Source organism: Limulus polyphemus, unplaced genomic scaffold, assembly GCF_000517525.1.
Source record: "Limulus polyphemus unplaced genomic scaffold, Limulus_polyphemus-2.1.2 Scaffold362, whole genome shotgun sequence".
In the NCBI taxonomy this organism is placed as follows: Eukaryota; Metazoa; Arthropoda; class Merostomata; order Xiphosura; family Limulidae; genus Limulus; species Limulus polyphemus.
Genome location: NW_013665972.1, coordinates 333,736 through 347,446, shown reverse-complemented (window position 1 = coordinate 347,446; position 13,711 = coordinate 333,736). Strand labels below are relative to the sequence as shown.

The window sequence follows — 13,711 nt, the reverse complement described above, 5'->3', positions numbered from 1 at the left end:
TTTTGAATCTACCACGAATCAATAAAAATAGTAACAACACAGCTCTCACAACTTGTGTTTGAAATAATTTTTTCTAATCCACTCAACAGTAAAGTTTAACTTACGATTAATATAGAATCGATGATGTAACAAACAACAGTTGAACAAGTGATTTTATTTCTTCATAATGAATTAAAAAAGTAATAACGTTCGAAAATTTACAAATAAGCAATGAACGACTCGCACACACACAACATTTGCTATATCGTACATCACTGTAACTAAACTGCCATTTTATTTATACACAGATACATTTATTAACAAAACATCGAAGTAAAAATGTAGATTAAATCGAAAATACTGAAGAATCAACAATTTATCATCATCTTTACAATAACATATTTAACATTTTCATGTAAATACCCTTTTTAATCAGTATCCATGTACTAATTAATTTCAAGTTTCGATGCTTCTAAGATAGCAACATACAGTTCCTACTGAAAAAAAATCTAATTATCCAGTTCAGCTATAAAATTATAAATTTTCTACTTGCGTATAAAATAAAAGATAACCTAGAAACAATTGGTTAATTGACCTCAAATATGAAAGGCGATTAATTAGATTTGCTATATATTCTAATGCCTCATTCAGGATTATTCAAAAACTGAATCGTTTAAGATCTCTAATTGATCACTTGTATTATCAAAAATCTGTAACCTCTTCCCAAAAAAATCCAAATACAAAAAAATATCCATGTTATGTGCGCTAAATGGCTAAACTAACACCGATTCATTTAAATGTGATCAAAATTCTATTTTTGACAGTACCTGATGTTCTGTTTCTATGTTGTTAAGTATAAAGCTGCTCAATGGGTTATCTGTGCTGTGCCCTTCATGGGAATCGAACCCCGAATTTTAGCACTATAAGCTCTAAAGCTTACCAATGAGGTGTGGGGAGCAAAAAAGTAACCGAAATGTATAAAACTGTTAAAAATGGAATGGAATCCATACCGTAACTCTTTTAATGCTAATAAGTACGACAAACAAATTACCACTATCAGAAACAAGTAAAAAAACAAACAACAGAATATCATTAAAAATCATAAAATGCACCATCATTAATACAAATGTTCCTGAATAATCAGGGATTATACTCCCATCATCCACCCATATTTACGAAAACAAAAACAAACTTGAGCTCAATATGTGGGCATGTATATGAATTAATATGTAATAAGATAATTGTTTTACACAAAAATAAGCACATTTCGCCTCAACTCCATTCCCATTCTCCCAAACCACCAACCTAAATAGGGGGGGGGGGCAATCCGGTATTCCATGTTAACGCATACTTTAATGCACTCACGAACAGTAGCAATTTTTCATAGAAATAAGCAAACGATAAAAAAGAAACGTTACAGAGAATACAAGCAGACAGTATTATCACACAAGTGTTCCAAGCGTCATGATAGTGAGCACTTCCATATGAAACTCGTCTTTTGTAGTTTAATATAACGTAACAGTTCTTTGAAGTTTCTGTCAATGATCAGATAAAATGTGATTCAAAAAAATATCCGTTTTACAGTTACAAACATACAAGTGGATTTTACATTTTAAAAATAAAACTTATAAAATTAACCAAGTGGATGGCATAATAGCAGAACTTGATTTTTGAAAACCAAACGCATCGTTTCCTCCCTAATTTGCCCCCTCCTCTTGACAACTTCTGTACATCATAAGTTACACAGTTGAAAATCGTACAGTTTAAATTCAATATTGTTCATCTTAAAATAGCTTTAAAATATTTGCTCCTTAAGTTTATTAACAACAAATCAGGTGTAAATAGTAATGTAATAGTAATACAATTAGCTATTTCCTAAGATCTATGATCTTTCCATCACAGTTCAGAACAAAGGTATAGATCTAACGACATTCAACAGATTAGAAGCAGTACTCATCTCGTTTCTTGAAAGTTATTTTACACAGAATATCGTATAATTTAACAAACAGTTTGTATTACTTACTATTTAGTTAGATCAAAGGTTTAGCTGAACTTTGATAAAAGTCTCTTGTTAAAGAAGCCCACATAACTATACAATAATTGAATGTAACAAAACTGCTAGTTAACAAAAAAATCACGCATTTCTTTAAATGACTTTCAAACAAGATTCTCCTGGTTTCAAAAATGTGGTAATAACCTGAAAATAATTCATAAGTTTCACATTAATTTATAAAGAAACAAATTCAACAAAGTTGCTTTAAGGAAGTTTACCTGCTTCATAAGTTTTACTACTAACATTGTTAAATCAAGACAAAAAAATACGGTTTTCTATTTCATACTATTTAATTTAAAGTTTTCAGTCTCAGATGCTTCAATATGTATACTAAAAAAAACAGTCAAAATTAATTCGGTCAGTCCACTGACTTAAATACGTGGATCAGATTACTAAAATTGTAGCCAAAATCTCGTAAATCAAAAACAATATAGAAGAGGTATTTGTATTTATGGTAAAATTACTATAAAGGCTATCTGCCACCATCCCTAATTTTGAACTTCTGCCATTGCAGAGGGAAGACAGCCACCCTACAATCCACACTAAGAGTTTACTATCACTCTTATAATCTACCTACATCATAAAAAGTGGGGAATGGTATTAAATGGATTTGAACCTGGTACACCAGCTCTGAAGTTCAGAGCTCTAACACAGGGACAAACAACGCCTTACATGGAAAACACTGCCTTCATGTTGTATTATCGATATATATTACTTATTTTAATACCTAAAAATATACAAAACTGTTGTTAATGATAATCTTGTAACCAATATAAAAATACTGCACAAGATTATTTAAAAAAACACCTTTTGTAGTTTAATAAAAATGGAGACATGCACTGCAGTAGATGATCTCTGAACAAACTTAGTTTTAAAAAGAAACTTGCTAAATTAACTAATTCTTATGTGACTAATATATGAGGATGTTTATAAGTTAAAACAAAATTCAACCATTACAATAACCTTCAAATGCCTTAGACAGCTCAAGTAAATCATTTACATCCAATCAATTAAAATGCATAATTTGTGTACTAAGTGTTTTTGAAAACATTAAACCACCACAAAACAAAAAACAGTATCGGTTTTCCTTTAAGGAATAATAAAAAAATATATAATAGTTTCCTTATGGATTTTATCATCTTTATCACAACATTTTCTACAGTTTCTTTTTTTTAAGATGCAAAATGCAACTTTTGATAAATTGGTCTTAACAGTTACTCAAGCAGAGACATTTATAATAATTACAACACTAGCAGTAATAATTTCAAAACTTACAAAGAAATTAATAAAATAACGAATGCTACACCAGAAGGATATATTAATAGGCAGGAGTTAAGTGACACACAAATAGCTATTGAGAACATTCATAATTCAAATTTATAATCAAAAAATTAAAGATCTGAGCTAACCATTACATGTATTTCATAATATTTACTTCAAAACAAAACATGATATGTAAATACTAACAGTATTTGAAAGATTCAATAAGCTGGTCAGACATAGATATTAACACATTGTTTTTTCACAATTAAAACTGGTTCATTAAATAATTATACTGCTTTATATATATTGGATGCTAGAAATCTTTAATGGAAGGATTAATATAAACTTGATAACTTAATCCTATTCTGTGCTTTCTTGTGCTCTTTTAACAAAGTATTCTGCATCTACAATGTTAATACCAGATGTTAATTTCTCTGATAATAAAGACTTAAAAAATATGGCATTTTGGCATTCATGTATTTTTCTACTCTGGTGTTATCTGATGGCAGGAACATAAGAGAAAATCTAAAGGAATGGTCTAACTTAGACCATGTACACAACTACATATCCTAATTTCATAAAAATTGGGAACAATGCATACTGTAATTAAAGATCATTTCATATTTTATCTATAAATTAATATAAACAAGAGTGATAGGTAATGCCAAAGCAAATTTGTTGTCATTTTGGTAGTTTAGCACAAAACTACACAATGAATTACATGCACAGTGTCCACCATGATGAATCAAACTCCTGATTTCAGAATTATAAGAACTCAAACTTAACATTCAGCCATCACGGGATGCCACAGAGGTAAAAAAAAATACTAAAATAACTCTGTTAAGTAGTTTCTGGTTTTTATCTAATTACATAACTGAAATATAAAACGGAATAAAATGGCATCATGTATAATCTCCACATTTAGACTTACAATTAAAGAAAGAGTAATACATATAATGGTAGTTTCCATAAGAAAGAAAACCTTGAATGATAAAAATCCTAAAAAAGTTTCCTTCAATACAACAATCTACAGAGCATATATTGCTTATTACATACTATAAACTTGAAGCAAGTTCAACTTACTTTACTATTTACTATGTGATGCACACAGCAATGTCATCCTGTAATAACATCATAACAAGACTACTTCAGGACTTTCATAAGGAAGTCCATCATGATGGAGAAAAAATAGTTTTTGGACAACAGAGCAAAACAAAACTAACAGAATTCAACAATCTACAGATCATAATAGATTAATTCACAGATGACTGAAGTTGTGTTTTGAAAAGCTCACTTTAATTCGAAATTCTTAGAGCTTTTAGACATAGGAATGGAGCTGAAGATAGACATGTATTTAACTACAAAGATATTACAAAGTTGAAATGGACTAGAAAACAGTTCTCAAGTTGTGCATAATGAATTATCACTTGTGTAATTAAAGAGTGAAGACCTAAAACAAAAATGTAAGACTTCTGAAAAATAAAGGTGAAGTAGATTACACTTACAGAAAGAGCAATAAAAGTACTGCATGTCAAGAATATCTATCAAATGGAGTGGTAGGATCCAGGAGTAACTGCAAACAACACAAAGTAGTGTGTGCCAAGAAAACATGTAACATAAGATGATGCATACTAATAAGGCTATATTGTTAAATGGTGTGTGTGCCAAATGGAGCTGTATATGTGTACTAAAAGCACCTGTACTGCAGAATGGTATGTATCAAAAGAGCATGCACCAAATATAAACATAACAAATTTGTTTACAAAAAGGTTATAATCAAGATTATGTGAGTGGATAATTGGTTTATTATTTGATGTTGTGAACCAAAGTCAAGTGTCATACACTAGTATTTACCAAAAATTGTATAATGCTATTTATTAATGATGCACAAACATCAAAGGTGAACAGTATAGTTAGTGTTACTATGATAAAATCTTGAAAATGTCCATATAATGTAATGGTGTGAATAGGTGTAACATAAAGAGATGCAAATATACAAGCAAACATGAGAAACAATGAAAAGATGTGAAGTTCACTGGTAGTAAACAAACAAGGAGTAAAAGCCTCAGCAACAACATAATAGTGATAACAATAAATGTATCTGGTATTAGTGGTTTTAAGGATGCAGAAAAGCATTATATAGGAATTAGAATTTAGGAATCAAAATCACCAAATTAATATATAGTCATTAATGCAATGGCATTCAACTTTCATTGTTGCCCAAGCATAGATAACAAGTGTTTTTTTTTCATAATAGGGCAAGAATATCAGTCTCTTAAACTAATTGCAATACAAAAAACTCTAGAACTTAGGAAATAATAAAAAAAAATTAATATCATAAAGTTTTCACATTTAATTAACTTTGTCTATGTTCAGTGTTTTATTATGGCTGGTGCTGCTTTGCAACAAGTCCCAGAGCAAAGTCTCAATCAGTTTCATGAATTGTTCTTCAATTCCCTGACTTAGAGAAGGTACATAAAAAAAAAAGAATCATCATCTCTTAAGCTACCACTATGTGGTGCTGTTCATTAGAAAACTTCCAATAAGCCTTCTCTTTCTAAAATATCACTAAGGAAAATGTTATAAAAAATAAAAAACAATTCACATTAATTTCAGTCTCTGTCTTCAACACATAAAACAACTTTTGCATAGTACACATCAGAATAGTATTGTATCAGCTTTTTCATATTTGTGAAATAATTTTATAGAAGATAAAAATTATGAAATAAGTAGATTTTGAATTATAACAATTGTTGCTCATAACACAGAATTCTAATAAACTAGTATACTTCAATAAATTTTAATTGTAAAAAATTATCAAAACCTAAATGAATTTAATGGTTTTTTTTTTTTTATTTACATATTTCATCATGATAGAAGTGTGTGCCCACACATTTTTAAACTAATCCACCTCATTAATTTTCCACAAATATAAATTGCAGGAAGCATAACATGACTTAACAGACAGTCATTTCCATATTCATTTCTTAGAAATGATAAATCATTTAATATTATTGCAAAAAAGTGTTGTAAGTCCAAAACACTACAAATAAAATTCTGAGAACATTATTTTTACATTCATTTTCTCACTTAACATGTAACATAGTAGTACTATGTGTACCAAACAAGTTGAAGAAATGTTCTTGAACTGTCTTCCCCAGAGTTTAACCAGCATTTATTAAAATGGATTTTAAAGTCTATTAAATGTTTTTGGGCCACAAAATATAATCTAGTGATTAATTGTTTTACTACTGGGATAAAAACAGTGTTTTGGTAAAAGTAATCTTATATTTATTGCTAGATTATCATCATCTTTTATGGTATGCCTCTAAAAAATATATTTCGATCACAAGTATGACTTTTACTAGTAACTGAAGGAATATTACTTGCCACCAGAAACTTCCAAGAGGTAAAGGGTTAAAATTTGTTTTAAAAAATTTCAACAATATTTGATGTAAAAAAAAAGATATGCATTCAAAGTAAATGTTAGATATATTAAACAAAACATTTATTATTGTTTTACGTAAATGAGTCAAACTAATACAAATTTAACAATTGAGGCTTAAATATGATGCAACACTAAAAGAGTGAACTCAGTTTTAAGAAATATTTAAATCAATATGTGACAAAAAATACTGCTGTAAAATATGATAAAGCATACATTAAGGCAAGTTTAAGAAACAAAATAATTTCTTAATGGACTTATTCATATTGAAAAAATTTTATTTCACCATTACTGACAAACATTCATCACCTCACAGACCATATGAAGTTTTTTAGCTGTTTTTCCTTGTGTTTTGATTATAGTTACAAATGTTCAGTTACAGGCATGTTTATGTAACATGAATAATTTGCTACCTGTCATGATATTTTAGCATAATAAAAGTTCCTCATGGCTTTCCACAAAATTCCAAGCTATTTTCTGAAATAGTAGTTCACATGTATTTGTAAAGCTAATCACAAGTACTGACTATATATAATACACTGTTTATCTTACTTCATTTCAGTATAGCTAAAATCATCCAATTTTATAAATAAAAACACTATACACTTGAAACACTCCCCAGACATTACACTTAGATTTAAAATGTCTTGTAAAATTTATGTAACTCAGTCCTTGCACTCAGATGTATGCTACTTCAGTAACAGAAGACTGATAGGACAATATATAGATGTTATCTTCAATTGTCAAGGTAAAGAGGAGGTGCATAGGAGAAACCCTGAAAGGCTGTGTCCACATCCTGAACACTCGCACTCATTCCCTGACTTTTACCCACAGAAGCTGAAATATACAAAAAAGTGGTTTACTCCTTCAAAAGATTTCATCACTCAGAAAAACAATTAAGGAAAAACATGTCTTATGCAAATTTACTAATATATCAAATACAATTTGGAAATAAAAATACCATAAAACTCCACTCACACGTACATTTACTCTTAGTAAAATACTTCAATGAAAAACAACATACAAAGAACCCTTGTAATAAGGTATCTCAAGTATCACTTTAATTACAAAACTAACCTGGTACAGGCTCCTTGATAAACTCAGGATCAATATTTTTCAAGTCTAATTCTCCATTCTAAAACAGAAAAAAGTGAAAATATTTTTCAAGTAAGCCACATAATAATCAATAACATAAGGTAATAAATGTAAAGATTTTCTTCAAGAGACTAAAACTTGAAATACCATCAGTATATTTAAATGTATATACCGCAATACAGAGTCACAGGTTCAAATCCTGTTCAATCTCTGTTTTCACTTCTTCAGAAAGAAATGTAATGTTAGATGACAGTGTGCCACTCTTAAAACACTTCTACATTTGGAAAATCATTACAGCGCTTAGAAATCCAGATGAACAACAAAGACATTTTGTACTTGATAAGTTAATTAGAAGAGTTCAAAGTCTTGCCCAAAATTCACGTTTACCGGTCAAACTGAAGATAGAAATGACACTTAACGCAAACCCTACAGCTTAGTTAGATAAAAAAAATGTTCTGAAAATGGAGTCATGGGTTAAAATTCCATTTGTTCTCAGTTTTACTTCTTAAGTTTAATATAACAAAAGTTGATTTAGCACCCTAAATATTTCTGTAATTTAAAATAATGGAAACTTTTACTTTAATTTACCTTGTTGTTTTTGTTCATGTATTTGACATTATTATACATGTAGATAGCATTACTTAACTTATTATGTTCTTCAAAACTGGCAATTGGTTTATGTACTGACACACCAAAATTATAAGTTTTGTTTCCCATTCCACTCCTGTCATAATTATATTATACTTAATTTTAGTACTTTTGTTTACTAAAATCATACATAATTTATTACCTTTCTTTGTAACAGTGATAACTGATTAAAAACAAATACAGTATCTCAGCTAAATTTTTGTTTTCATTCCAAGTGTTCCTTTCTCCATCAATTTTGTTCTGATTTTAGTACAAATTCATAATCTCTGATGCATGTTTCCTGAGTAATTAATATAACCTTCTTTAGTAATATACTAATGCATCTCATTTGAAATTCACCAATGACTCTGATATTTGATAATTAGTTTATTTTTGTATATAACTAACAAATATTCTTTGGTTTGTGCAAAACTTTACTGCTTTTTAATCATAAAATTTTCTACTATTACTAACCAGATACAATTACCTGTTTTTCTTTAATCCTGAATCCTTTGCAATATCCTACATATTTGCAAAATTAATCTGTACGGTGACTGATCTATACAGATGTTTTTTGTAGCTTGAAGCAACTACATGTTACTCTTTGGAACAAACAACTATTAAATATAACATATTTAAATTACTCTTAGGCATTGAGTCCAAAAAGTTACATGTATTTTATAACCACAGGCATAAGCCCACTGAAGTGATTAACTCTTTCAGCATGGACTCGGTCCCTGGGACCAACCTTATAACCATTTTGTGCTTGTTATAGGTTTCATGCTATAACTTTTAAATTAGTAAGTGTATCTTCACAAAAGTTTACAGATTATCAGTAAATATTACAAAGCTTTCATACACAAAATATCAGATTTCTTTTTTTAAGTTTTAAGATTTTTTAAGATATGTTTTTCTCATTCCTTTTTTCTTTTTGCATGTTTACTATCCAAAATGCAAAGTAATTTTGATTTTAATATTAAAAATACTTTTATGCATCATAAAATGTTCAAACTTCACATGCAAAATCTTTATAATGTCCAGATAATTATCAAACATTTTCTAAGAAAAACTTTATATTTTATCTGTTATTCTCACTAACGAATCTCTGTATGGGTTCGGTAGATTTGACCGACCTCATAACCACCATAAAAAATTAGGAAATAAATTCAAATTACGCTTTTTCATTCTAGAATGACTACAAATTATAACACGAAAACACAAATGTTTAGTCTAAATAGCTTAAATGTCATAACACATCATTTATATATATTTATTATTTTTATTATATTGACTAACATTACAGAAGTTGCAATGATGTGACACACTTGCACTCATGTTACCATATCCAAGAATATAAAACTGTCCTTTAGTATTTACAAAGTGACCTGTCTTGGCTGTGTTTCAGTAGACTAGTATTTTGTAAAATACAGTCACATTTCAGTTATGATACATTATATATGTATATACATTATTACTATTTACAAATAAGTTCTTAAACTTATTTTTCTTAAAACACAGAACAGTAAATAAAGAAGTATAGCAAACAATTATCTCTTCTAGTTACGATCTTTGCACTCATTTGCTGCTTGCCATAGGTTGCTAAGCCTTATCAAATTTCGCATGTGGAGGATGTGAAACAAAATAATTTATTTAGGTTTTATATTTACATTTTAAATAAACAAAAATCATAAGTTACTGTATCAATACCATAGAATTCTACTATAATTTACCACACTTAAACTATCTAAACTATCTGTATTTGGGTCTACAAAAATATGAAATTTCGAGCTAACTACAGACTTACCAGCTTTGAATCTAGTATGAAAAGAATGAGTTTGAAGCCCTAATACTTCAACAATGCTGAGAAAGCCACTAGAGGGACATTCTGAGCTTGTGATTGGTTATTTACATGTCATAGACAGAATCAGGTGTACATAAGAAAGTGTTTCCAAAAATGGAAAGAGGTGGGTGGGGCCACTGTGTTTGATTCAATAAACATAGTGATATCTCAGCAAATAGAAAAAAATAGGATGATCTTATTTTATATCTAACTTGTCAATATCAGTAATTTGAGTTCCTAATTCATACAAAACTAAGGACTTTGTAGTTGAACATCACAAACATTTAATACGAACCAGTTCTGCATTCAACATACCATGTGACACCCAAAAATCAATATTTAGATGGTTTTTTATATATTTATTTTTAAATTAAGAAATTAATTAATGTATAATACTAAAATTTCAATTATAATCTACAATTCGATATCAAATTTATAGACAAAAATTCATAAAATAGTAGTCCAATAAAATTTTGTGTGCAAGTCAACAAAGTGATGACATGGTCTTTGACCCATGACCTGTGTCTATAGGGTTAAATAATTAAGTACTTGTTCAATGACCTCATTCTACATTACTTGATGATTACCTATATAATGCAAACTAATCCCCAAAATGATTAAAACTGCAAGAGATCATTTCAAAAATTATCCCACAATGCCTCAAACAAACAATATCTATTTCAGCCTGATTTCTGTGGCTTTAAAGTGCAGGTGCATGTTAGAAAAGGTAAGCACACCCTACTCTCCTAGTTTTTTGTATGAAAAACAACAATATAAAGATAGTGTATAAGCTCTTTATGTTAAAAAATAAATTTTGACTAGATACAGATTTTTGACATAATTTATTTATTCAACATTCTTACATGGGCTGGCTGACAACTTAATGTTTACTTTGGATAATAAAATCTTTCAGAGGATGAAGCTTAAAATTATTTCTGGATCTCAATTTCTTCAATATTTGAGGCCTTCAGCTACTTTTAAGACTACCAAATTCTGCAAAATTCAAGTAGTTTTGATCATAAAATTTCTGTATTGATGTTACATTCTAGTGTAACCATAAGCTTTTGTATTAACCCTACAACTGCAGCTGCTTTAAATGCATGTGTAATTTTTGCAAACAATACACCATATACAACACACTCACATGCAACTACTTGAGGCAGACCATACCCTATACAGCAAATCAGCAGTCAATGGGTTAAGTAAGAAAAAAAAAACTATCACTTACAGTTACACTGTATGAGTGATTCTGTTAGCACATTCAAAATTCCATGATTCTACTATTACTTTCAGGCTTTTGGTTACAAAAGTAGTTTTGTGAAGTATAGCTTTGACTGGATTTAAATTATGCCACTGTATAAAGATGATTTTCTGTTAAAAGGCAGTTTGAACACTCAAAGGACTGCGGACTTAAAATTATGGTGAATGAAGAAAAATTCCTTTTGTAATGTTTTTTAGTCATTTTATTTCTGATAATCCCATTTATCTAAAACTGGTGTCAAAAAGTTAAATTTTGTCTATGTATGTCAGTAAGATACTACCAGAATATAAACTCTTATATTCACTTTTGGTCACTGACCTTGCTAGAGATCCTTTTAAGACCTTACATGTATGATTAGATCTTGGATAATCCAACAGATCAAGTCTCTGACCCTACTTTAGGTTTCAACTGAGTAAGCTGAGGTTGTAAAATTTGTTATGAGACTTCCTTTAGGTGCACCCATCATTGTATGGCAACTACATAATGTGGTTTGAATTTCCTGCTAGAAATGTGAAGTGCATAAAATCAATAGACAAAGCCTAATATACACAGATGATGATCTCAGCCACCAATTCATATTCAACATGGTATACGTTGTTATTCAAAACATTGATAATATTTGTAGTTGAAAATTAATTTTTATTAGAAAATGGACCCAAAATGGTATCAAATTGCTCCAATGTTTTCACATTTGAAGAGGCAATTGAACTTGTGCAAACTGACAATGATTCTAGCTAAGAACCTGAATTATCTGACAATGATTTTGAGTGTGATATGACTGAAAAGAAGTATGCACCAAAAAGTTAAAGAGCACCAGGGGTTTAAGTCCTTGACAGGCAAGTGTTAAGTTGTAGCTTTAAGTCTTCTGAAAATGCTGGAATATACTTTGTCAATTTATTTACCCAGATGTTATCAAACCTATCTGTCTGGCAAATATTTAATTGCTTATTGTAATTAATACTCTATTTTTATGGATAAGATACCAATTTTTAAGTGTTCTCTTAATGTGTAAATTTGCTGGTAACAATAAAATAACTATATTCATAGTTTAAGCCTATTCAACTGTTATTTGATTAATATGGTTGTCTTAAAGAAGAACATAGAATTATGAATGTATTTTATACTTCATATTGTTGAAATTTCACAACTTGTAATTTTTTTTTGTTTTGTTTTTTATCAACGTGCCAAGTAAGCAGTACAGAAAACTAAGCGGTCAACATAAATGAATCAAAATTTATAATATACAAAAACATAACATACTTTAGTACCTCCCATAGTGGAGAATTTTTTTTTTCTATTGGAATACTTCTTTTCCAATGTGTTACTTATCCTATAATAGCTTAAGTAACGGTTGAAATATCAAAGTTATGAAATTTCTGTATTTGTATTTTATACTTAAGGCAAAAGTATGCAGACTATACTTTCATCCTTTATTTTGAACCTACTGACCAGAGGGAAGACACCTAGTCGGCAGCACTCTACCACCTACCATCCATGTTAAGGGATTGACTATCACATTTATAATAAACAATGCAGCTTAAAAGTGCAAGGAATATTTTTTGGTATCACATGGACTTAAACCGACTTGCTAGCACCAAAATCCACAGATCTATTATGGAGCCAACACACATACTATGAAATCTTTACAAAAGCATATATTAAGTTGGTAGTGGGCTATCGATATCAGAGGTGATGGCTCTAGAAAAGGGAAGATTTTGAAGTTTTATTTAATATTACAAAACAAAAGCTTATAGTGAATCTGTTTGGATCTCACTATCTCTACTGTTCTCTAATCAAATGTTTAAAATTTCTTAGTAGAATGAACCAGACAGAGGGAGAAGATATTAAGCATACTTTCTTGCACAAGCTCCTGCTACATAAAAGTAACAATAACAATATAACTTATAAATGACAAAGTGTGCCAGCTTAACAATTAAAACTTGTCTTTCAAGGGAGTATAATAAGACTTTGGTATATACATCTAGCATTTGGTTGGATTACAAAAGAGTGTAGACATAAAAACCTAAAAACAAAAGTGTACACGTTTCATTCTGATTCAAGTGAGTAGTCAGACCAAGAGAAGAAGTATGTCTGAATGATAAAAGTGAGATAGAGTGTAAGAGCTGGACTTATGTTGTATGAACCTGT

General features: G+C 29.5%; 1 protein-coding gene across 3 annotated transcripts in view; it reads right to left on the bottom strand.

Annotated features, from left to right (window-relative positions):
* Positions 1-235: 235 nt before the first annotated feature.
* LOC106457699 (serine/threonine-protein kinase Sgk2-like) overlaps positions 236-13,711 on the bottom strand; it is a 75,047-nt gene continuing 61,571 nt past the window's right edge. For all 3 annotated transcript variants that reach the window (XM_013917146.2, XM_022383702.1, XM_022383701.1), the window contains 2 exons: positions 7,818-7,875; positions 236-7,577 (listed from right to left, as the gene is read on the bottom strand). In XM_013917146.2, the coding sequence (XP_013772600.1) occupies positions 7,477-7,577; positions 7,818-7,875 (159 nt within the window). In that variant the 3' untranslated portion in view covers positions 236-7,476. The remainder of the gene's footprint in view (positions 7,578-7,817; positions 7,876-13,711) is intronic.